The sequence below is a fragment of the Zonotrichia albicollis genome, chromosome 3 (assembly GCF_047830755.1).
Source record: "Zonotrichia albicollis isolate bZonAlb1 chromosome 3, bZonAlb1.hap1, whole genome shotgun sequence".
Classification (NCBI taxonomy): domain Eukaryota; kingdom Metazoa; phylum Chordata; class Aves; order Passeriformes; family Passerellidae; genus Zonotrichia; species Zonotrichia albicollis.
Genome location: NC_133821.1, coordinates 1,952,335 through 1,978,130, shown reverse-complemented (window position 1 = coordinate 1,978,130; position 25,796 = coordinate 1,952,335). Strand labels below are relative to the sequence as shown.

Sequence of the window (25,796 nt, the reverse complement as noted above, 5' to 3'; positions counted from 1 at the left end):
ATATCTTGCCTTTTTTTTGCCATTTTTTTCCAGGATTTTTCACATTTTATTCCCCTTTTTTCCCATTTTTTCCCATAATATTTCCCCGATTTTTCCCGGGATTTTTTCCCAGTTTTTCCCTGGACTTTTCCCTTGTCTCAGTGGGCGTCCTTGGGCAGGCCCCTGCCGATGGCGTTCCTGAAGAGCGTCAGCAGCGGCGGCCGCGCCCCCTCGGAGCCCATGAACCCCCCATAGCGCTTCTGCTGCCGGGACCCCCACGGCTCCTCTTCCTCCTCCTCCTCCTCCTCCTCCTCCTCCTCCTCGGGGGGTTCATCCCTCCGCAACTCCCAAACCCGGGAATTCTCCTCCTCCTCCTCCTCCTCGTTGGCCCCGTTGGGATAAACCTTCACCGGGCGCCTCTTGCGCCCCACGGGTTTCCCCCACCGGAAGTGCTCCATGGAATACGAACGCTTCCCGCCTTTTCCCAAAAATCCCAACATTCCGTCGTCGTCGCCATTCCGGAATTTTCCGCCCTCCTCTTCCTCGTTTTCGCGCTTTCCGGGGTCGTTGGTGGCGTTTTTGGGCCGAAGTGGTTCCAGCGGAAGTGGCGCATGACGTAACGCCGCAGCGACGCCGACGGCGGCTGGGGCTGCGCGGAATTCCCGGGAAAAAGCGGAGATTCCAGGGAAATCTGGGCCCGGCACGAGCCCGAGCACGCCTGGAATGAGGAAATCCGAAAGTTAGGGAATTTTGGGTGGAATTCCTACTTTTTTGTGATTTTTTTTGTGAATTTTTGGTGACTTATTTCGGTTGGGAATCACTTGGGAATGGGGGGAATTGGGACCCTCTGGAAGTTGGAGAATTTTGGGGAAATTTGGAATTCTGGACCCCTCTGGAATTTGGGAATTCACAAATTTGGTGATTCCTTGGAGAAACGCGAGGAATGGAGATTCCAGGGAAATCCGGGCCCGGCACGAGCCCGAGCACGCCTGGAATGCGGAAACCCAAAAGTTAGGGAATTTTGGGGTGGAATTCCTACTTTTTTGTGATCTTTTGTGATTTTTTTTGGTGAATTTTTGGTGACTTATTTCGCTTGGGAATGGGGGAATTGGGACCCTCAGGAAGTTGGAGAATTTTGGGAAAATTTGGAATTTGGGAATTCACAAATTTGGTGATTCCTTGGAGAAATGCGAGGAATGGAGATTCCAGGGAAAGCCGGGCCCGGCACGAGCCCGAGCACGCCTGGAATGAGGAAATCCAAAAGTTAGGGAATTTTGGGGTGGAATTCCTACTTTTTTGTGATTTTTTTGGTGAATTTTTGGTGACTTATTTCGGTTGGGAATCACTTGGGAATGGGGGGAATTGGGACCCTCTGGAAGTTGGAGAATTTTGGGAAAATTTGGAATTTGGGAATTCACAAATTTGGTGATTCCTTGGAGAAACGCGAGGAATGGAGATTCCAGGGAAATCCGGGCCCGGCACGAGCCCGAGCACGCCTGGAATGAGGAAATCCAAAAGTTAGGGAATTTTGGGGCGGAATTCCTACTTTTTTGTGATTTTTTGTGATTTTTTTTTGTGAATTTTTGGTGACTTATTTCGGTTGGGAATGGGGGAATTGGGACCCTCTGGAAGTTGGAGAATTTTGGGAAAATTTGGAATTCACAAATTTGGTGATTCCTTGGAGAAACGCGAGGAATGGAGATTCCAGGGAAATCCGGGCCCGGCACGAGCCCGAGCACGTCTGGAATGAGGAAATCCAAAAGTTAGGGAATTTTGGGGTGGAATTCCTACTTTTTTGTGATTTTTTTTGTGAATTTTTGGTGACTTATTTCGGTTGGGAATCACTTGGGAATGGGGGGAATTGGGACCCTCTGGAAGTTGGAGAATTTTGGGAAAATTTGGAATTTGGGAATTCACAAATTTGGTGATTCCTTGGAGAAACGCAAGGAATGGAGATTCCTGGGAAATCCGGGCCCGGCACGAGCCCGAGCACGTCTGGAATGAGGAAATCCAAAAGTTAGGGAATTTTGGGGTGGAATTCCTACTTTTTTGTGATTTTTTGTGATTTTTTTTGGTGAATTTTTGGTGACTTATTTCGGTTGGGAATCACTTGGGAATGGGGGGAATTGGGACCCTCTGGAAGTTGGAGAATTTTGGGAAAATTTGGAATTTGGGAATTCACAAATTTGGTGTTTCCTTGGAGAAACGCGAGGAAATGGAGATTCCAGGGAAATCCGGGCCCGGCACGAGCCCGAGCACGCCTGGAATGAGGAAATCCAAAAGTTAGGGAATTTTGGGGTGGAATTCCTACTTTTTTGTGATCTTTTGTGATTTTTTTTTGGTGAATTTTTGGTGACTTATTTCGGTTGGGAATCACTTGGGAATGGGGGGAATTGGGACCCAATGGAAGTTGGAGAATTTTGGGAAAATTTGGAATTCTGGACCCCTCTGGAATTTGGGAATTCACAAATTTGGTGATTCCTTGGAGAAACGCGAGGAATGGAGATTCCAGGGAAATCCGGGCCCGGCACGAGCCCGAGCACGCCTGGAACGTGGAAATCCAAAATTTAGTGTGATAAATAAATATGATTCATGCTGATAAAAACTGATACAGTAATTAATATTTGAGAATAATAAAATAGTTAATAGTTAAAAGTTGTTTGGAATTATTGGAACCAAATTATCCCTGATTTATTTATATATATATATATTTTAATTATTTCATTCAAATTATTACTATTTTTAATATTGTTTGGCTCTTTTTAAAGATGGGATAATTGGGCAAACATAACAGGTCCAAGAAAATGCTAATTATAAAGAACTTATTGCTTTGATATTTGCTTATGCGCTATTATTGGAACCAAATTATCCCTGATTTATATATATTTTAATTATTTCATTCAAATTGTTACTATTTTTAATATTGTTTGGTTCTTTTTAAATGATGGGATAATTGGGCAAACATAACAGGTCCAAGAAAATGCTAATTATAAGGGGCTTATTGCTTTGATATTTGCTTATGCGCTATTATTGGAACCAAATTATCCCTGATTTATATATATATATATTTTAATTATTTCATTCAAATTGTTACTATTTTTAATATTGTTTGGGTTTTTTTTGATGGGATAATTGGGCAAACATAACAGGTCCAAGGAAATGCTAATTATAAGGGACTTATTGCTTTGATATTTGCTTATGCGCTATTATTGGAACCAAATTATTCCTGATTTATATATATATATATATATATATATTTTTTAATTATTTCATTCAAATTGTTACTATTTTTAATATTGTTCGGCTCTTTTTAATGATGGGATAATTGGGCAAACATAACAGGTCCAAGAAAATGCTAATTATAAGGGACTTATTGCTTTGATATTTGCTTATGCGCTATTATTGGAACCAAATTATCCCTGATTGATATATTTTCTAAACTATTCAATTAAAATTGTTGCTGCCTTAAATATTGTTTGGTTTTTTTTTTTTGATGGGATAATTGGGCAAACATAACAGGCCCAAGAAAATGCTAATTATAAGGGACTTATTGCTTTGATATTTGCTTATGCGCTATTATTGGAACCAAATTATCCCTGATTCATATATATATATATATATATATATATATATATATATATATATATATTTTAATTATTTCATTCAAATTGTTACTATTTTTAATATTGTTTGGGTTTTTTTGGATGGGATAATTGGGCAAACATCACAATTTTGGTGCCGAAACCCGGGAACTTTTTGAACTCCGGGGACAGATTCCCTGCACACAGAACTTTGTTATTCATTCTTTCTATTCTATTCTTAGCTTCTCTCTTTATTCTTTTTAGTAGAGTTATAATGTATTTTATATCTTATATCAATAAATCAAGCCTTCTGATCAAGGAACAAGATTCTCGTCCTTCTCTCACCACAGTGACCGTCAAAGGTCGCTGTAATCGTGCACCAAGACCCTCGTGAGAACAGGAGGCTGTGAGAATCACGGGGTTTTGGGTCTGGGGGCGGCCGGATGTGTGTGTGAGTGTGTGTGGAGGGTCTGAGACGGGAGCTGGGCAATCCCGGACCCCCAAAGTGGGATTGGGACCTCCCAGTGCCGCGTTTTGGCGTTCTCCGGGAGGAGACCGGCCGGGAAAGGAGGGAAGTGAAAGAAAAGTGAATGAGTGGGGACCCTGGGAGGGTTTGAGCCAGGGGGAAGGAGGGGGTCCCTGGTCCAGGCACCTGTGGGAAGGTCCTTGGGCAGGAGGGATTGACTCAGTAGGGAAACTGAGGAAGTGAATGAATAAATTCAATTTCCTTGGAGGGGTTGGAAGCAGGCAATTCAGTATTTGATTAGATGGTGAGAGGACGGGGCTAATAGATGAGGAGTGGAATGTCGCAGACATTTTTCCATAGAAATCCTTTCTTTCACATTTGGGCCAATCCCGGACCCCCAAAGTGGGATTGGGACCTCCCAGTGCCGCGTTTTGGCGTTCTCCTCGAGGAGACCGGCCGGGAAAGGAGGGAAGCGAGAGAAAAGTGAATGAGTGGGGACCCCGGGAGGGTTTGAGCCAGGGGGAAGGAGGGGATTCCTGGTCCAGGCACCTGTGGGAAGGTCCTTGGGCAGGAGGGATTGACTCAGTAGGGAAACTGAGGAAGTGAATGAATAAATTCAATTTTCTTGGAGGGGTTGGTAGCAGGCAATTGAGTATGTGATTAGATGGTGAGAGAACGGGGCTAATAGATGAGGAGTGGAATGTCGCAGACATTTTTTTATAGAAATCCTTTCTTTCCCATTTGTCCATCTTCTGGGCGGGAGGGATTGACTCAGTAGGGAAACTGAGGAAGTGAATGAATAAATTCAATTTCCTTGGAGGGATTGGTAGCAGCAATTCAGTATGAGATTAGATGGTGAGAGGACGGGGCTAATAGATGAGGAGTGGAATGTCGCAGACATTTTTTCATAGAAATCCTTTCTTTCACATTTGGGCAATCCCGGACCCCCAAAGTGGGGTTGGGACCTCCCAGTGCCGCGTTTTGGCGTTCTCCGGGAGGAGACCGGCCGGGAAAGGAGGGAAGCGAAAGAAAAGTGAATGAGTGGGGACCCCAGGAGGGTTTGAGCCAGGGGGAAGGAGGGGATCCCTGGTCCAGGCACCTGTAAGAAAGTCCTTGGGCAGGGAGGGATTGACTCAGCAGGGAAACTGAGGAAGTGAATGAATAAATTCAATTTCCTTGGAGGGGTTGGTAGCTGGCAATTTAGGATTTGATTAGATGGTGAGAGGACGGGGCTAATAGATGAGGAGTGGAATGTCACAGACATTTTTCCATAGAAATCGTTTCTTTCCCATTTGTCCATCTTCTGGGCAGGAGGGATTGACTCAGCAGGGAGACTGAGGAAGTGAATGAATAAATTCAATTTCCTTGGAGGGGTTGGTAGCAGGCAATTGAGTATGTGATTAGATGGTGAGAGGACAGGGCTAATAGATGAGGAGTGGAATGTCGCAGACATTTTTTTCATAGAAATCCTTTCTTTCACATTTGGGCAATCCCGGACCCCCAAAGTGGGATTGGGACCTCCCAGTGCCGCGTTTTGGCGTTCTCCGGGAGGAGACCGGCCGGGAAAGGAGGGAAGCGAAAGAAAAGTGAATGAGTGGGGACCCCAGGAGGGTTTGAGCCAGGGGGAAGGAGGGGATCCCTGGTCCAGGCACCTGTGGGAAGGTCCTTGGGCAGGAGGGATTGACTCAGTAGGGAAACTGAGGAAGTGAATGAATAAATTCAATTTCCTTGGAGGGGTTGGTAGCAGGCAACTTAGCATTTGATTAGATGGTGAGAGGACGGGGCTAATAGATTGAGAGGGAGAGAGAGGAGTGGAAATGTCGCAAATAGAAATCCTTTCTTTCCCATTTGTCCATCTTCTGGGCAGGAGGGATTGACTCAGTAGGGAGACTGAGAAAGAGAGTGAATGAATAAATTCAATTTCCTTGGAGGGGTTGGTAGCAGGCAATTTAGCATGTGATTAGATGGTGAGAGGACGGGGCTAATAGATGAGGAGTGGAATGTCGCAGACATTTTTCCATAGAAATCCTTTCTTTCACATTTGGGCAATCCCGGACCCCCAAAGTGGGATTGGGACCTCCCAGTGCCGCGTTTTGGCGTTCTCCGCGAGGAGACCGGCCGGGAAAGGAGGGAAGCGAGAGAAAAGTGAATGAGTGGGGACCCCGGGAGGGTTTGAGCCCAGGGGGAAGGAGGAGATCCCTGGTCCAGGCACCTGTGGGAAGGTCCTTGAGCAGGAGGGATTGACTCAGTAGGGAAACTGAGGAAGTGAATGAATAAATTCAATTTCCTTGGAGGGATTGGTAGCAGGCAATTTAGCATGAGATTAGATGGTGAGAGGACGGGGTTAATAGATTGAGAGGGAGAGAGACGGGGTTAATAGATGAGGAGTGGAATGTTGCAGACATTTTTTCATAGAAATCCTTTCTTTCCCATTTGTCCATCTTCTGGGCAGGAGGGATTGACTCAGCAGGGAAACTGAGGAAGTGAATGAATAAATTCAATTTCCTTGGAGGGGTTGGCAGCAGGCAATTTAGTATTTGATTAGATGGTGAGAGGACAGGGCTAATAGATGAGGAGTGGAATGTCGCAGACATTTTTTCATAGAAATCCTTTCTTTCCCATTTGTCCATCTTCTGGGAAAGGAGGGATTGACTCAGTAGGGAAACTGGGGAAGTGAATGAATAAATTCAATTTCCTTGGAGGGATTGGTAACTGGCAATTTAGGATTTGATTAGATGGTGAGAGGACGGGGCTAATAGATGAATTTACATTAACCCCGATTTATTAAGAAGAATTAATAACTTATTAGTATTGTCGGAACGTGATTTATATCAACCCCGATTTATTAAGGAGGATTAATAATTTATCAATATTGTTGGAACGTGATTTATATTAACCCCAATTTATTAAGAGGGATTAATTATTTATTAATATTGTTGGGATGTGATTTACATTAACCCTGATTTATTAAGAAGGATTACTAATTTATTAATATTGTTGGAACGTGATTTATATGAACCCCGATTTATTAAGAAGGATTAACAATTCATTAATATTGTTGAAACGTGATTTACATTAACCCTGATTATTAAGAGGGATTAATTATTTATTAATATTGTTGGGACGTGATTTATATTAACCCCGATTTATTAAGAAGGATTAATAATTTATCAATATTGTTGGAACGTGATTTATATTAACCCTGATTTATTAAGAGGGATTAATAATTCATTAATATTGTTGAAACATGATTTATATTAACCCCGATTTATTAAGAGGTATTAATAATTTATTAATATTGTTGGGACGTGATTTACATTAAACCCGATTTATTAAGAAGGATTAATAATTTATTAATATTGTTGGAACGTGATTTATATTAACTCTGATTTATTAAGAAGGATTAATAATTTATTAGTACTGTTGGAACGTGATTTATATTAACCCCGATTTATTAAGAAGGATTAATAATTCGTTAATATTGTTGGAACGTGATTTATATTAACTCTGATTTATTAAGAAGGATTAATAATTTATTAGTATTGTTGGAACGTGATTTATATTAACCTTGATTTATTAAGAGGGATTAATAATTTATTAGTATTGTCGGAACGTGATTTATATCAACCCCGATTTATTAAGAAGGATTAATAATTCGTTAATATTGTTGGAACGTGATTTATATTAACCCTGATTTATTAAGAAGGATTAATAATTTATTAATATGGTTGGAACGTGATTTATATTAACCCCGATTTGTTAAGAAGGATTAATAATTTATTAGTATGGTTGGAACGTGATTTACATTAACCCTGATTTATTAAGAAGGATTAATAATTTATTAGTATTGTTGGGACGCGATTTATATTAACCCCGATTTATTAAGAGGGATTAATTATTTATTAATATTGTTGGGATGTGATTTATATGAACCCCGATTTATTAAGAAGGATTAATAATTCGTTAATATTGTTGGAACGTGATTTACATTAACCCTGATTTATTAAGAAGGATTAATAATTTATTAATACTGTTGGAACATGATTTACATTAACCCCGATTTATTAAGAAGGATTAATAATTCATTAATATTGTTGAAACATGATTTATATTAACCCCGATTTATTAAGAAGGATTAATAATTCATTAGTATTGTCGGAACGAGATTTATATTAACCCTGATTTATTAAGAAGGATTAATAATTTATTAATATTGTTGGAACATGATTTATATTAATTATAATTAATCTAATTTACATTAATTAGATTAATTAAGAACTTAGATCAATTAGTTTTTGCTATATTGTCTATAGCAGAAATAAGAGAAGGAGCAATTCATAATTTTATAGACCAGCGTCTCAAAATTGATAGTTGTTTTAAAAAAGAAGTTGATATACCACACATTGCCGTGGTATATTGGTGCTGCGCAGCAGCAATTAGATTAATTAAGAACTTAGATCAATTAGTTTTTGCTATATTGGCTATAGCACAAATAAGAGAAGGAGCAATTCATAATCTCATAATTTTATAGACCAGTGTCTCAAAATTGATAGTTGAATTTGGGAGCCTCTGGAAGTGGAAAAATTTGGGAATTCTGGACCCTCTGGAATTCGAAAATTCCCAAATTTTGGGGATTCGGGGATGGAATTCCCACTTTTCCTGATGTTCAGGAAAATTTGGGAATGGGGGATTTGGAACCTTCTGGAAGTGGAAAAATTTTGGGAGAATTTGGAATTTTGGACCCTCTGGAATTTGCAAGAATCCCAAATTTGGGAATTCTCTGGAATAACAAAAAATTTGGGGAGAATCCCATGAGGGGAGGGATTTGGGAATTCCCAAATTTGGAGATTTCTTTGAGATCTTTGGGATTTGATCCCAAAAATTCTCGTGGAAAATTCCCATTCCCAAATTCCCCCATTTTGGGGGGATTTTTTGCCCTTTCATCCCCAAAAATCCTCAGGAAAAAAACTCCAATTTCCCTCAAATCCCAAATATTCCCAAATCCCAAACCCCAAATCCCCCAAGCCCAAAATTTCAAACCCCAAAACCCAAATCCCTCAATCCCAAAAATCCCAAATCCTGAAAAATCCCCCCAAAATCCCAAATCCTCAAAACCCTCCAAGTCCCAAAATCCCAAAATTCCCAAATCTCCAAATCCCAAAGTCCCAGAATCTCAGGCCCCAAATCCCTCCATTTTTTTGGAATTTGATTTCCAAATCCCAATCCCCAAATCCCAAAATCCCAAATCCCAAACCCCAAATCTCTCAATTCTTGGGGATTTTTGGGGAGGATTGTTTGGGATTTGAATCCCCAAAAACCCCAAATCCCTAAAACCCCAAATCCCAAACCCCAAATCCCAAAAACTCCAAAACCCCAAAATCCCAAAATCCCCCAAATCCCCAAAATCCCAAATCCCAACTCCCAAAATCCCCAAATCCCCCAAATCCTCAATCCCAAAATCCCAAATCCCAAAAATCCCCAAATACCAAATCCCTCATTTTTTGGGATTTTTTTCGGGATATTTTAGGATTTTTGTGGGATTTTCTTGGGAATTTTGGGGATTTTTTGGGAATTTTTTGGGGTGATTTTTCTGGGCTATTTTATAGGATTTGAACCCCCAAAACCCCAAATCCCAACCCTCCAATCCCCAAAACCCCAAACCCCTCAATTTTGGGGATTTTTTTCGGGATTTTTTCGTGATTTTTTTGGGAAATTTTGCGGATATTTTTGGCATTTTTTGCGGGATTTTTTTGCAAATTTTTCTGGGCTATTTTTTAGGATTTGAACCTCCAAACCCCAAAACCCCAAATTCCAAATCCCTCAAATTTTTGGGATTTTTTTGGGGTATTTTTTTATTATTTTTTCGGGGATTTCCTTGGAAATTTTGGGGATTTTTTTTGATTTTTGGGAGGATTTTTCTTGGCTATTTTTTAGGATTTGAACCCCAAAACCCTCAAATTTTTGGGATTTTTTTCGGGATTTTTTGGGGATTTTTTTTGGATTTTTTTGGGAATTTTGGGGAATTCTTTTGGGGATATTTTTTAGGGTATGAACCCCAAAACCCCAAACCCCAAATCCCTCAATTTTAGGGATTTTTTTCGGGAGTTTTTTGGGATTTTTTCGGGGATTTTCTTGGGAATTTTGGGGATATTTTTGGGTGATTTTTTTGCAAATTTTTCTGGATTATTTTTTAGGATTTGAACCCCCAAAACCCAAACGCCAAACCCCAAATCCCTCAATTTTTGGGATTTTTTTCTGGATTTTTTGGGGATTTTTTTCTGGATTTTTGGGGATTTATAGGGGATTTTTGGGGGGGATTTTTCTGGGCTATTTTTTAGGGTTTGAACCCCAAAACCCTCAAATTTTTGTTATTTTTTTCTGGATTTTTTGGGGTTTTTTGGGGGATTTTTTTTGATTTTTGGAGTGATTTTCTTGGGAATTTTGGGGATTTTTTTTTATTTTTGGGGGGATTTTTTTGGGATATTTTTTAGGATTTCAACCCCAAAACCCCAAATCCCTCATGTTTGGAAATTATTTTTTGGAATTATTTTGGATTTTTGGGGGGATTTTTGGGGGATTTTTTGGGGATTTTAATCCCAAACCACAAACCCCCAATCCCCAAAACCCCAAATCCCAAAATCCCCAAAACCCCAAATCCCTCAGTTTTTAGGATTTTTTTCTGGATTTTTTCGGGATTTTTTCGGGATTTTCTTGGGAATATTTTGGGGATTTTTTTGGGGATTGTCTTGGGAATTTTGGGGATTTTTGGGGGGCATTTTTTTGCAAATTTTTCTGGATTATTTTTTAGGATTTGAACCCCAAAACCCCCAAACCCCAAATCCCCAAAACCCCAAATCCCCAAAACCCCAAATCCCTCAAATTATTGGGAATATTTTTCGGGATTTTTTGGGGATATTTTTCGGGATTTTTTGGGGATATTTTTCTGGATTTTTTTGGGATTTATTGGGGATTTTTTTGGGATTTTGGGGGGATTTTTTGGGCTATTTTTTAGGATTTGAACCCCAAAAACCCCCAAAATCCCAAAACCCCAAATCCCTCAAATTTTAGGATTTTTTCGGTATTTTTTCGGTATTTTTGGGGATTTTTTTTCTGGATTTTTTTTTTTGATTTATTGGGGATTTTTTGGGATTTTTTTGCAAATTTTTCTGGGTTATTTTTTAGGATTTGAACCCCCAAATCCCAAAGACCCCAAATCTCACCGTGGCTCCGGCCTCGCTCCCCCGTTGGCATTCGGGAATTCGCCAGCCCGGCCCCGAAGCTCCCGCGGGGCCGCAGAGCAAAAACCCCAAAAGGAGCAGCAGCAGCCCCATCGCCGCTGAGAAACCCCAAAAAACAAAAATAAAATCGGGATTTAGTGGGGGTTTTGGGGCATTTATTGGGATTTTTTGGGTTTTTTTTAGGGCCATTTATTGGGATTTTTTTGGGAATTTTTAGGGCCATTTATTGGGATTTTTTTAGGATATTTTGGGGGTTTTGTGGGTTTTTTTAGGGCCATTTATGGGGATTTCTTTAGGATTTTTGGAGGATTTTTTGGGGCATTTATTGGGATTTTTTTCGGATTTTTTTGGGAATTTTATGGGATTTTTTGGGGTTTTTTATGGGATTATTTTGAATTTTTTTAGCATTTTTTGGGTTATTTTAGGGCCATTTATTGGAATATTTTGGGGATTTTTTGGGTTTTTTTGGGGCCAATTATTGGGATTTTTAAAGATTTTTTGGGGTATTTTATGGGGTTTTTTTGGGATTTTTTGGAGGATTTTTTGGGGCATTTTATGGGATTTTTTTGGCTTTTTAGGGCCATTTATTGGGATTTTTTTTAGGATTTTTTGGGGTTTTTTTTAGGGCCATTTATTGGGATTTTATTAGGAATTTTTGGGATTTTTCTAGGGCCATTTATTGGGATTTTTTAAGGAATTTTGGGGGCATTTTATGGGAGTTTTGGGTTTTTTTTTTTAGGGCCATTTATTGGGATTTTTTTGGTATTTTTTGGGGTATTTTATGTGATTTCTTGGGTATTTTTGGGCATTTTATGGGATTTTTTGGGGCTTTTTAGGGCCATTTATTGGGATTTTTTGGGGTTTCTTTTGGAGGATTTTTTGGGGTTTTTTTAGGATTTTTTTGGGCTTTTTAGGGCCATTTATTGGGATTTTTTTAGGATTTTTTTGGGAATTTTATTGGATTTTTTTGGGTTTTTTATGGGATTATTTTGAATTTCTTTAACATTTTTTGGGTCACTTTAGGGCCATTATTGGGATTTTTTGGGGATTTTTTGGGGTTTTTTAGGGCCATTTATTGGGATTTTTTAAGGTTTTTTGGGGCATTTTATGGGGTTTTTTGGGGTTTTTTAAGGGCCATTTATTGGGATTGTTTTAGGATATTTTGGGGTTTTTGGGGTTTTTTAGGGCCATTTATTGGGATTTTTTTAGGATTTTTCTTGGGGGTTTTTTGGGGTTTTTAGGGCCATTTATTGGGATTTTTGGGGATTTTTTTAGAGCCATTTATTGGGATTTTTTGGGGTTTTTTAGGGCCATTTATTGGGAATTTTTAGGAATTTTTGGAGGTTTTTTTGGGTCATTTATTGGGATTTTTTGGGGTTTTTTTGGGTTTTTTTAGGGCCATTTATTGGGATTTTTTAAAGGTTTTTGGGGCATTTTATGGGGTTTTTTGGGATTTTTTAGGGCCATTTATTGGGATTTTTTGGGGTTTTTTTAGAGCCATTTATTGGGATTTTTTGGGGTTTTTAAGGGATTTTTTGGGCCATTTATTGGGATTTTTTTAGGATTTTTGGGGTATTTTATGGGATTTTTTTAGGGATTTTTGGGAATTTTTTAGGATATTTTGGGGCATTTTTTGGGATTTTTTGGGGTTTTTTATGGGATTATTTTGAATTTTTTTAGTATTCTTGGGGTTATTTATGGGCCATTTATTGGGATTTTTGGGGTTTTTTTAGGATTTTTGGGATATTTTTTAGGGCCATTTATTGGGGCATTTAATGGGATTTTTTGGAGGTATTTTATGGGATTTTTGGGGTTTTTTTCGGGTCATTTATTGGGATTTGTTTTTTATTTTTTGGGGTTTTTTTAGGATTTTTGGGGTTTTTTTAAGGCCATTTATTGGCGCATTTTATGGGATATTTTTGGAATTTTTAAGGGGGTTTTTGCTTTAAAAAAATTTTAACATTTTTCTGGGGATTTTAAAATTTAATTTTATTTTATTTTGTTAAATTAATTTTAATTGCATTTAATTTCTATTTTTTTAGCATTTTAAAGCCTTTTTAAAAAGCATTTTTAAAGGATTTTAAGGCTTTTATTCCGATTTTTTTCAAGGATTTTTTAGGGGATTCTTTTTGGGGTTTTTTAAAGGATTTGGGGATTTTTAAAAAAAATTTTTTTTTAGTATTTTTCTGGGGATTTTTTAATTTTAATTGAATTTAATTTTATTTAATTGGAATTTAATTTAATTTTAAAAGGATTTTTAATGGATTTTTAAGGCTTTTTTTCCCATTTTGATGGGTTTTTTTTCGAGGATTTTTTTTGGGTTTTTTTCCGGGGATTTTTTAAATTGAATTGAATTTTATAAAGAATTTTTAATGGATTTTATTTGAATTTATTTGAATTTTAAAAGGATTTTTAATGGATTTTTAAGGCTGTTTTTCCCATTTTGATGGGATTTTTTAGGGATTTTTTTAGTATTTTTCTGGGGATTTTTTTTTTAAATTTTAATTGAATTTAATTTCATTTTATTCTAATTTAATTTAATTTTAAAAGGATTTTTAATGGATTTTTAAGGCTTTTTTTCCCATTTTAATGGGATTTTTTTTTTAGTATTTTTCTGGGGATTTTTTTATTTTAATTGAATTGAATTTCATGTTATTCGAATTTATTTGAATTTAATTTTGATTTTAAAAGGGTTTTTAATGGATTTTTAAGGGCTTTTTTTGTAGTATTTTTCTGGGGATTTTTTTATTTTAATTGAATTGAATTGAATTTAAGTTTAAAAGGATTTTTAATGGATTTTATTTGAATTTAATTTAATTTTAAAAAGATTTTAAATGGATTTTTAAGGCTTTTTTTTCCTCATTTTTATAGGATTTTTTCCAAGGATTTTTTTTTTTTTTATTTTTTAATTGTATTTAATTTAATTTTATTTGAATTTAATTTTGATTTTAAAAGGATTTTAAATGGATTTTTAAGGCTTTTTTTCCCATTTTATAGAATTTTTTTCAAGGATTTTTTGGGGATTTTAAAAATTGAATTTAATTTCATTTTATTCGAATTTATTTGTATTTTAAAAGGATTTTTAATGGATTTTATTTGAATTTAATTTAATTTTAAAAGGATTTTTAATGGATTTTTAAGGCTTTTTTTTCCATTTTGATGGGATTTTTTCCAAGGATTTTTTTGGGTTTTTTTCCGGGGATTTTTTAAATTGAATTGAATTTTATAAAGGATTTTTAATGGATTTTATTTGAATTTAATTTAATTTTAAATGATTTTTGATGGATTTTTAAGGTTTTTTTCCCCATTTTGATGGGATTTTTTTCCAGGATTTTTGGGGGATTTTTTGGGAATTTTTTCCGGGGGATTTTTAAATTTTAATTGAATTTAATTTAATTTTATTTGAATTTATTTGAATTTTAAAAGGATTTTTAATGGATTTTTAAGTCTGTTTTTCCCATTTTGATGGGATTTTTTTCCAGGATTTTAAAGGGATTTTTTTCCAGGATTTTAAAGGGATTTTTTTTTAAAATTGAATTTATTTGAATTTAATTTTGATTTTTAAATGATTTTTAATGGATTTTTAAGGCTGTTTTTCCAATTTTGATGGGATTTTTTTCCAGGATTTTATAGGGATTTTTTTTTAGTATTTTTCCGGTTATTTTTTAAATTGAATTTAATTTCATTTTATTTGAATTTAATTTAATTTTAAAAGGATTTTTAATGGATTTTTAAGGGATTTTTTTCAACGATTTTTTGGGGATTTTTTCAATTGATTTTTATTTCATTTTATTTGAATTTATTTGAATTTTAAAAGGATTTTTAATGGATTTTATTTGAATTTAATTTAATTTTAAAAGGATTTTTAATGGATTTTTAAGGCTTTTTTCCCCATTTTGATGGGATTTTTTTCCAGGATTTTATAGGGATTTTTTTTTAGTATTTTTCCGGTTATTTTTTAAATTGAATTCAATTTCATTTCATTTGAATTTAATTTTATTTTTAAATGATTTTTAATGGATTTTTAAGGCTGTTTTTCCCATTTTGATGGGATTTTTTTCCAGGATTTTTTGGGGATTTTTTCCCGGGGATTATTTTGGGTTTTTTTTCGGGATTTTTTAGGGATATTTTGGGATTTTTAGGGATATTTTGGGATTTACCTGCTCTCGCTGGCTCCGCTCGCTCCGGTCCCGCTCGGGCCCGCCCGGAGGCTCCGCCCGGGATTTATCCGGACCCGAGGGGGCGGGGCCAGAGGGAATCCCAATAAACCACGGGGGGAAAAGGAAAAAAGGGAGGGGAAATGGGAAAAAATGGGGGAAAAAAGGGAAAAAAGGGAGAAAAAAGGGAGGGGAAAATGGGAAAGAAAAGAGAAAAAAAGGAGGAAAAAGAGAGAAAAAAATGGGGGAAAAAAAGGGAGAAAAAGGGAGAAAAAAATGGGAAAAAAAAGAGGAAAAAGGGAGGGAAAAGGGAGAAAAAATGGGAAAAAAAAGAGGAAAAAGGGAGGAAAAAAGGGAGAAAAAAAGAGAAAAAATTGAGGAAAAAATGGGAAAGAAAAGAGAAAAAAAGGAGGAAAAAGAGAGAAAAGAGGGAGGAAAAAAAGAGAAAAAATTGGGAAAAATAATGGGGGAAAAGGGAGAAAAAATGGAGAAAAAAATGGGAAAGGAAAGAGAAAAAAGGGAGGAAAAAAGGGAGAAAAATTGAGAAAAAAATGGGGAAAAAATGGGAAAAAGGGAGAAAAGAGGGAGAAATAAAAGGGAAAAAAGGGAGAAAAAATTGAGCAAAAAAAGGGAAAAAAAGAGAAAAAAGAGTGAAAAAAATGGGAGGAAAAAGGGAGGAAAAATTGAGAAAAAAAGGGAGGGAAAAGGGAGGAAAAAAGAAAAAAATGGGAGAAAAAAATTGAGAAAAAAATGGGGAAAAAAAAGAGAAAAAAGGAAGGAAAAAGAGGAAAAAAAGAGGAAAAAATTGGGAGGAAAAAGGGAGAAAAATTGAGGAAAGAAATGGGGAAAAAAGAAAAAAAAGAGAGGAAAAAAGGGAGAAAAAAGTGGGAAAAATGGGGAAGAATGGGGAAAAAAGGGAGGAAAAAAGAGAAAACAAAAGAGAAAAAAGGGAGGAAAAAGGGAGGAAAAATTGAGAAAAAATGGGAGAAAAATTGAGAAAAAAATGGGGAAAAAAGAGGAAAAAGGGAGGAAAAACTGAGAAAAAGGGGAGAAAAAAGGGAGAAAATATTGAGAAACAAATGGGAAAAAAAGAGGAAAAAATGGAGGAAAAATGGGGGAAAAGGGAGGAAAAAAGAGAAAAAAGGAGAAAAAAATTTGAGGAAAAAATGGGGAAAATAGGAGGGAAAAAGGGAGAAAAAATGGGAAAAAATGGGAAAAAATGGGAAAAAAAGAGGTAAAGGGAGGAAAAAGGGAGGGGAAAAAAGGGAGAAAAATTGAGAAAAAAATGGGAAAAGAAGAGAAAAAAAGAGTGGAACAGGGGGGAAAAAATTGAGGGAAGAAGAGAAAAAGGGAGAAAAAATTGAGAAAAAAGGGGGGGGGAAGGGAGGAAAAAAAGGGTGAAAAAAAGGAGAAAAAATTGAGAAAAAATGGGGAAAAAAGAGGAAAAAGGGAGGAAAAATTGAGAAATAAAGGGAAAAACAAAAGAAAAAAGGGAGGAAAATTGGGGGAAATAGGAGAAAAAATTGAGGAAAAAATGGGGGAAAAAGAGGAAAAAGGGAAGGAAAAAAGAGGGAAAAAAGGAGAAAAAATTGAGGAAAATAATGGGAAAAAAGGGAGAAAAAAATTGAGAAAAAAATGGGAAAAAAGAGAAGAAAGGGAGGAAAAAGGGGGAGGAAAAAGAGAAAAAAGGGAGAAAAAAATGAGAAAAAATGGGGAAAAAGGGAGGAAAAATTGAGGAAAAATTGAGAAAAAAGTGGGGGAAAAGAGAAAAAAGGGAGGAAAGAGAGAGAAAAAATGGGGAAAATAGGAGGGGAAAAGGGGGAAAAAATGGGAAAAAAAGAGGTAAAGGGAGGGAAAAGGGAGGGAAAAAAGGGAGAAAAATTGAGGAAAAAATGGGAAAGAAAAGAGGAAAAAAGGAGGAAAAAGAGAGGAAAAAATGGGAAAAAGGAGTAAAAAAGAGAAAAATTGAGAAAAAAGGGAGGGAAAAAAAAGAGAAAAAAGGGAGGAAAATTGGGGAAAAAAGGAGAAAAAATTGAGAAAAAAATGGGAAAAAGGAGGAAAAAGGGAAGGAAAAAAGGGGAAAAAAAGAGGAAAAAGAGAGGAAAAAAGAGAAAAAAAGGTGGAAAAAGGGAGGGAAAAATGGGAAAATAAAGAGGAAAATTGGGGAGAAAAAGGAGAAAAAATGGGGGAAAAGGGAGGAAAAACTGAGAAAAAAGGGAGAAAAAAAATTGAGAAAAAAGAGAAAAAAGGGAGGAAAAATTGAGGAAAAAATGGGGGGAAAAGGGAGGGGAAAAAGGGAGAAAATAGGGAGAAAAAAATGGGATAAAAGAGAAAACAGGGTGGGAAAAAGAGAAAAAAAAGAAAAAATAGGGAGGAAAAATTGAGGAAAAAATGGGGAAAAAAGAGAAAGAAGGGAGGGAAAAATTGAGAAAAAATGAGGAAAAAGGGAGAAAAAAGGGAGGGAAAGGGGAGGAAAAAAAGAGAAAAAAATTGAGAAAAAATGGGGAAAAAAGAGAAAAAAGGGAGGAAAAAAAATGGAAAAAAAGAGAAAAAAACTGAGAAAAAATGGGGAAAAAGAGAAAAAAGGGGGAAAAAGAAAAAAGGGAGGAGGAAAAAGGGAGGAAAAATTTGAGAAAAATAATGAGAAGAAAGGGAGAAAAAAATTGAGAAAAAAAGAGAAAAAATTGAGAAAAAATGGGGAAAAAATGGGAAAAAAGGGAGAAAAATTGAGAAAAAGGGAGGAAAAAAGGGAGGAAAAATTGAGGGAAAAAGGAGGGAAAAGAGAAAAAAGGGAGGGAAAATTGAGAAAAAAATGGGAAAAAAAAGGGAGGGAAAAGGGAGGAAAAAAGAAAAATGGGAGAAAAAATTGAGGAAAAAAATGGAAAAAAAAAAGAGAAAAAAGGGAGGAAAAAAGAGAAAAAAGGGGAAAAATATTGAGGAAAAATGGAAAAAAAAAGAGAAAAAAGGGAGGAAAAATGGAGAAAAAAAGAGAAAAAAGGGAGGAAAAAAGAGAAAAAAGGGAGAAAAAATGAAGAAAAAATGGGATTAAGAAAGGGATTAACAGGGAAGGGAGAAAAGGGCTCGGAGGGATAAAAGGGGGGAATAAAGGAGGAAAAAAATAAGAAAAAAATTGGAATAAATTGGAAAAAATAGAGGGAAAATAAGGGACAAAAAAGGAGGAAAAAAAGGAGAAAAAATAAGAAAAAATGGGAGAATATGGGGGAAAAAATTAGAAAAAAAATTGGAATAAATGGGAAAAAATAGAGGGAAAATAAGGGACAAAAAAGGAGAAAAAATAAGAAAAAATGGGAGAAATGGGGGAAAAATTAGAAAAAAAATGGAAAAAATGGGAAAAAATAGAGGGAAAAAAGGGAAAAAATAAGAAAAAATGGGAGAATATAGGGAAAAATAGAGGGAAAATAAGGGACAAAAAGGAGGAAAAAAGGGAGAAAAAATGGGGGAAAAAATAAGGAAAAAATTGGAATAAATGGGAAAAAATAGAGGGAAAATAAGGGACAAAAAAGGAGGGAAAAAATGGGAGAAAAATAAGAATAAAATTGGAATAAATGGGAAAAAATAGAGGGGGAAAAGGGACAAAAAAGGAGAAAAAAAGGGAGAAAAAATGGGGATAAAATTGGGGGAAAAATGGGAAAATGATGGGAGAAAAAATTGGGAAAAAATTGGGATAAAATTGGGGAAAAAATGGGAAATGATGGGACAAAAAATGGGGAAAAATGGGGAAAAATTGGGAGAAAAATTGGGAAAAAAAGGGGAAAAAACTGGAATAAATGGGGAAGTGATGGTAAAAATAATAGGGGAAAAATGGAGAAAAAAGAAGGAAAAAATGGGAATAAATGGGAAAAAAAAAGAGAATAAATGGAAAAAACCCAAAGGGATTAAAGGGAATAATTTGATATATTTTGCTCTCGGGCCCTGCGTCATCGGCGACCTTCTGGAAATTTCTGAGCCGGGTGTGAAAATCACAGCAAAGAGCAAATCCCGGAGATCCGATGGGGAAATAATGAAAAATGGGAAAAATAAAGGGAAAAATGGTGGAGAAAATGGGAGAAAAAGGGGAAGAAAAATATGGGAAAATTGGGAAAAAAAATGGGAAAAAATTGGGGGAAAAATGGGAGGAAAATATTTAAAAAATGGGGGGAAAACAGCAAAGAAAAAAAAAGGAAAAAATGGGGGGAAAATGGGAGGAAAATATTAAAAAAATGGGAGGAAAATATTTAAAAAAATGGGAAGAAAATATTTAAAAAATGGGAAAAAATGGGAGGAAAATATTTTAAAAAATGGGAAAAAAACAGCAAAAAAAAGAGGGAAAAATAGGGGAAAAAAATGGGAAAAAATTGGGGGAAAATGAGGGGAAAAATGGTGGAAAAAATAGGAGAAAAAGGGGAAGAAAAATATGGGAAAATGGGAAAAAATTGGGGGAAAAATTGGGGGGAAAAATGGGAGGAAAATATTTAAAAAATGGGGAAAAACAGCAAAAAAAAAGAAAAAATGAGGGGGAATGGGGAAAAAATATGGGGAAAAATTGGGGGGAAAAAGGGGAAAAATGAGGGGGAAAATGGGGAAAAAACTGGGGAAAAATGGGTGGAAAATATTTAAAAAATGGGAAAAAAAGATGGGAGGAAAATATTTTAAAAAATGGGAAAAAATGGGGAAAAACAGCAAAAAAAAGAAAAGGAAAAAATGGGGGGAAAATGGGAAAAAATGGGGAAAAAGTGGGAGGAAAAATGGGGAAAAATCTGGGGAAAAAAAGGGAGGAAAATATTTTAAAAAATGGGGAAAAACAGCATAAAAAAATGGAAAAAATGGGGGGGAAAAATGGGAAAATCAGAGCTGGGATCAAATCCCAAAAATCACCCAGAGGGAGAGGAAAAATGGGAAAAAAATTGGGAAAAAAATGGGGGGAAAAATGGGGAAAAATGGGGAAAAACAGAAAAAAAATGGAAGAAATGGGGGGAAAAGTGTGGAAAAAATGGGGGAAAAATGGGAAAATCAGAGCTGGGATCAAATCCCAAAAATCACCCAGAGGGAGAGGAAAAAATGGGAAAAAATTGGGGAAAGTGGGGGGAAAAATGGAGGAAAAATGGGAAATAAATGAGAGAAAAAAGGGAGAAAAGGGGGGGGGGAAATGGAAAATAAATGGGAGAAAAAAAGGGAAAAATGGGAATAAAAGGGACAAAAAAAGGGGAAAAAATAGAGAAAAAATGGAAATAAATGGGAGAAAAAGGGAGAAAAATGGGAGAAAAAAAATGGAAATAAATGAGAGAAAAAAGGGGAAAAATGGGAATAAAAAGGACGAAAAGGGAGAAAAAAGGGAGAAAAAATGGTGAAAAAATGGGAGAAAAAATGGAAAATAAATGGGAGAAAAAAGGGAAAAATGGGAATAAAAGGGATAAAAAAGGGGGGGAAAAGGGGGGGAAATGGGAGAAAAAATGGAAATAAATGGGAGAAAAACAGGGGGAAAGTGGGACAAAAATGGGAGGAAAAAATGGTAAAAAATTGGAAAATAAATGGGGGAAAAATGGGAATGAAAGGAAAAAAAGAGGGAGTGAAAGGAGAGAAAATGGAAATAAATGGCAGAAAAAAGAGGGAAAATGGGGAATAAATGGAATAAAAAATGGAAATAAATGGGAGGAAAAAAGGGAGAAAAAATGGAGAATAAATGGGAATAAAAGCTTAAAGAAAGGTAAATAAATGGGATAAAAACTGGGGATAAAAGGAGTAAAAATTGGGAATAAATGAAATTAAAAATGGGAATAAAAGGGAGAAAACGTGGGGGAAAAATGTGAATAAAAGGATAAAACATGGGGATAAAAGGGAGAAAAAATGGGAAATAAATGGGATAAAAAATGGGGATAAAAGAATTGGAATGAAGGGGATAAAAATGAGATAAAAATGGGAATAAAATGAGATAAAAATGGGAGAAAAATGGAAATAAATGGGAGAAAAAATGGGGAATAAATGGAATAAAAAGGGGAGGAAAATGGAAATAAATGGGAGAAAAATTTGGAATAAAAATGAGATAAAAATGAGATAAAAATGGGAATAAAAGGGAGAAAACATGGGAGAAAAATGGAAATAAAAGGGAGAAAAAATGGGGAATAAATGGAATAAAAATGGGAGAAAAAAATGGGAATAAAAGGGAGAAAAAATGGAAATAAATGGGAGAAAAATTTGGAATAAAAAGGGTTAAAAATGGAACTAAAAGTGGATAAAGAAATGGGAATAAAAGGGTAAAAAAAGAGAATAAAAGGATGAAATAAATGGAAATAAATGGAATTAAAAGCATAAAAAATGGGAATGAAAGGGAGAAAACGTGGGAGAAAAATGGAAATAAATGGGAGAAAAAATGGGGAATAAATGGAATAAAAATGGGAGAAAAATGGAAATAAATGGGAGAAAAATTTGGAATAAAAATGAGATAAAATGGGAATAAAAGGGAGAAAACATGGGAGAAAAATGGAAATAAATGGGAGAAAAAATGGGGAATAAATGGAATAAAAATGGAAGAAAAATGGAAATAAATGGGAGAAAAAAATGGGAATAAAAGGGAGAAAAATTTGGAATAAAAATGAGATAAAAATGGGAATAAAAGGGAGAAAAAATGGGAGAAAAATGGGAATAAATGGAATAAAAAAGGGAGAAAAATGGAAATAAATGGGGGAAAAATTTGGAATAAAAAGGGTTAAAATGGAACTAGAAGTGGATAAAGAAATGGGAATAAAAGGGTAAAAAAAAGAGAATAAAAGGATGAAACAAATGGAAATAAATGGGAATAAAAGCATAAAAAAGGAAAATAAATGGGATAAAAAATGGGGGAAAAAGGAGAAAAAATTGGGAATAAATGAAATTAAAAATGGGAATAAAAGGGGGAAAACGTGGGAGAAAAATGGAAATAAAAAGGGACAAAAATGGGGAAAAAATGGGAGAAAAATGGAAATAAATGGGAGAAAAAAATGGGAGAAAAAATGGGGAATAAATGGAATTAAAAAGGGAGAAAAATGGAAATAAATTGGAGAAAAATTTGGAATAAAAATGAGATAAAAATGGGAATAAAAGGGTGAATAAATGGGGAATAAATGGAATTAAAAAGGGAGAAAAATGGAATAAATGGAGAAAAAAATGGGAATAAAAGGGTGAATAAATGGGGAATAAATGGAATTAAAAAGGGAGAAAAATGGGAATAAATGGGAGAAAAAAATGGGAATAAATGGGAGAAAAAAATGGGAATAAATGGGAGAAAAATTTGGAATAAAAAGGGAGAAGAAATGGGAGAAAAATTTGGAATAAAAAGGGTTAAAATGGAACTAAAAATGGATAAAGAAATGGGAATAAAAGGGTAAAAAAAAAGAGAATAAAAGGATGAAATAAATGGAAATAAATGGAATTAAAAAGCTCAGGAAGAGCCAAGGTCGAGTCCCTTAATGGATCTGGAGTGGCTGAAAATAAAAGGGAAAAATTGAATGGAAAAGGGAAAAAATGGGAAAAAAATGAGATTAAAATGGGATAAAAATGGGATTAATGGAGGGGATGGAAAAAGGGGAAAATTGAATGGAAAATGAGATAAAAAATGAGATAAATGGGAGAAAAAAGGAGAAAAAATGAGATTAAAATGGGATAAAAATGGGATAAATGGAGGGGATGGGGTGGAAAAAATGAGAATTAAAAAGGGAAAATTGAGTGGAAAAAGGGGAAAAAATGAGATAAAAATGGGAGAGAAAAGGAGAAAAAATGAGATTAAAATGGGATAAAAATGGGAGAAGAAAATGGGATAAAAATGGGAGAAGAAAATGGGATAAAATGGAGAAAATATGGGATAAAAATGGGAATAAAAAAGGAGAAAAATGAGATATAAAATGGGATAAATGGGAGGAAAAATGAGAAAAAATGGGATAAAAATGGGATTAATGGAGGGGATGGAAAAAGGGGAAAATTGAACGGAAAATGAGATAAAAAATGAGATAAATGGGAGAAAAAATGGGATAAAATGGAGAAAAAATGAGATATAAAATGGGGGAAATGGGAGAAAAAAGGGGAGAAAATGAGATAAATGGGAGAAAAAAATGGGATAAAAATGGAGAAAAAATGAGATATAAAAATGGGAGAAATGGGAGAAAAAAATGAGATTAATGGAGGGGGATGGGGTGGGAAAAATGAGAATTAAAAAGGGAAAAATTGAATGGAAAAATGGGGAAAAAATGAGATAAAAATGGGAGAAAAAAGAACATTAAAAATGAGATAAATGGGAGAAAAAAGGAGAAAAAATGAGATTAAAAACGAGATAAAAATGGGATAAAAATGGGATTAAAAAAGGAGAAAAATGAGATAAAAATGAGAGAAATGGGAGGAAGAAAAAGGAGAAAAAATGGGAGAAAAATGAGATAAAAAATGGGATAAAAATGAGATAAAAATGAGAATAATGGGAGAAAAAAGGAGAAAAAATGAGATAAAAATGAGAAAAGAGGAGGGAAAAATGAGAAAAATTGGGAGAAAAAATGGGAGAAAAATTGGGAAAAATGGGAGAAAAAATGAGATAAAAATTGGGAAAAATGGGAGAAAAAACCCAGAAAAAAATGAGATAAAAGGGGAGAAAAACAGAGAAAAAATGGGATAAAAATGGGAGAAATGGGATTTGAAAAAGGAGAAAAATGAGAGAAAAAATGGGAGAAAAAAGAACATTAAAAATGAGATAAAAATGGGAGAAAATGGGAGAAAAAATGGGAGAAAAATGAGATAAATGGAGGGGATGGGGTGGGAAAAATAAGAATGAAAAAGGGAAAAATTGAATGGAAAAAGGGATAAAAATGGGAGAAAAAATGGGATAAAAAATGAGATAAAAATGGGATAAAAATGAGATAAAAATGGGATAAAAATGAGTTAAAATGGGATAAAAATGGGATTAAAAAGGAGAAAAATGAGATAAAAAATGAGATAAATGGGAGGAAGAAAAAGGAGAAAAAAAGGCAGAAAAACGAGAAAAAAAATGGGAGAAAAAAGAGAGATAAAAATGGGAGAAATGGGAGAGAAAAAGGAGAAAAAATGAGATAAAAATGAGAAAAAAGGAGGGAAAAAATTGGGAAAAAATGGGAGAAAAAATGGGATAAAAATTGGGAAAAATGGGAGAAAAAATGGGATAAAATCGAGATAAATGGGAGAAAAAAACCAGAAAAAATGAGATAAAAGGGGAGAAAAACAGAGAAAAAATGGGATAAAAATGGGAAAAATGGGATTTGAAAAAGGAGAAAAATGAGAGAAAAAATGGGAGAAAAAAGAACATTAAAAATGAGAGAAATGGGAGAAAAAAGGAGAAAAAAACGAGATAAAAATGGGAGAAAAAATGGGAGAAAAATGAGATAAATGGAGGGGATGGGGTGGGAAAAATGAGAATTAAAAAGGGAAAAATTGAATGGAAAAAGGGAAAAAAATGAGATAAAAATGGGAAAAAAGGAGGGAAAAAATGAGAAAAAAGGAGGGAAAAAATGAGAGAAATGGGAGAAAAATTGGGAGAAAAAATGGGATAAAAATTGGGAAAAATGGGAGAAAAAATGGGATAAAAAGGAGATAAATGGGAGAAAAAAACCAGAAAAAAATGAGATAAAAGGGGAGAAAAACATAGAAAAAATGGGATAAAAATGGGAAAAATGGGATTTGAAAAAGGAGAAAAATGAGAGAAAAAATGGGAGAAAAAAGAACATTAAAAATGAGATAAATGGGAGAAAAAAGAAAAAAAAACCGAGATAAAAATGGGAGAAAAAATGGGAGAAAAATGAGATAAATGGAGGGGATGGGGTGGGGAAAATGAGAATTAAAAAGGGAAAAATTGAGTGGAAAAAGGGAAAAAAATGAGATAAAAATGGGATAAAAAAGGGGAAAAATGGGAGAAAAATGGGATAAAAATGGGATAAAAAATGAGTTAAAATGGGATAAAAATGGGATAAAAATGGAGAAAAAATGAGCTAAAAATGAGATTAAAAAGGAGAAAAAATGGGGAAAAAATGGGAGAAAAATGAGATAAATGAGATTTTAAAAAGGAGAAAAAATGGGATAAAAATGAGATAAAAATGAGAAAAAATGGGAGAAAAATGAGATTTTAAAAAGGAGAAAAAAGGAGATAAAAATGGGATAAATGGGAGAAAAAATGAGATTAAAAAATGAGATAAAAAAGGAGAAAAATGAGAGAAAAATGTGAGAAAAATGAGATAAAAATGAGATTTTTTGGGGGATTCTTAGTGATTTTTTTATTACACATATTTTCAATTTTTTCCCTAATTTCCCCCCCATTCCCAAACCAAAAAAATCAACCAAAATTCTTCTCCAGCATTTTTTATTGAACAAATTTGAATTTTAATTTTTTATT

At 34.8% G+C, this 25,796-nt stretch overlaps 1 protein-coding gene across 1 annotated transcript; it reads right to left on the bottom strand.

The window, feature by feature from the left end:
- Positions 1-84: 84 nt before the first annotated feature.
- On the bottom strand, positions 85-15,538 carry LOC141728420 (pro-opiomelanocortin-like). The gene is made up of 3 exons (XM_074536430.1): positions 15,425-15,538; positions 11,247-11,362; positions 85-697 (listed from the first exon to the last, which is right to left on the bottom strand). The coding sequence occupies exons 2-3, from the start codon at positions 11,275-11,277 to the stop codon at positions 138-140; spliced, it is 591 nt and encodes a 196-aa protein (XP_074392531.1). The 5' UTR covers positions 11,278-11,362; positions 15,425-15,538; the 3' UTR covers positions 85-137.
- Positions 15,539-25,796: the final 10,258 nt, after the last annotated feature.

Excerpts from the sequence above, each read along its gene's own strand:
- LOC141728420 (XM_074536430.1), bottom strand. The coding sequence starts at position 11,277 with ATGCCAACGGGGGAGCGAGGCCGGAGCCACG. Across the intron at positions 698-11,246 it reads GGAGCGAGGCCGGAGCCACG|GCGTGCTCGGGCTCGTGCCG; the intron begins GTGAGATTTGGG and ends TCCTCATTCCAG.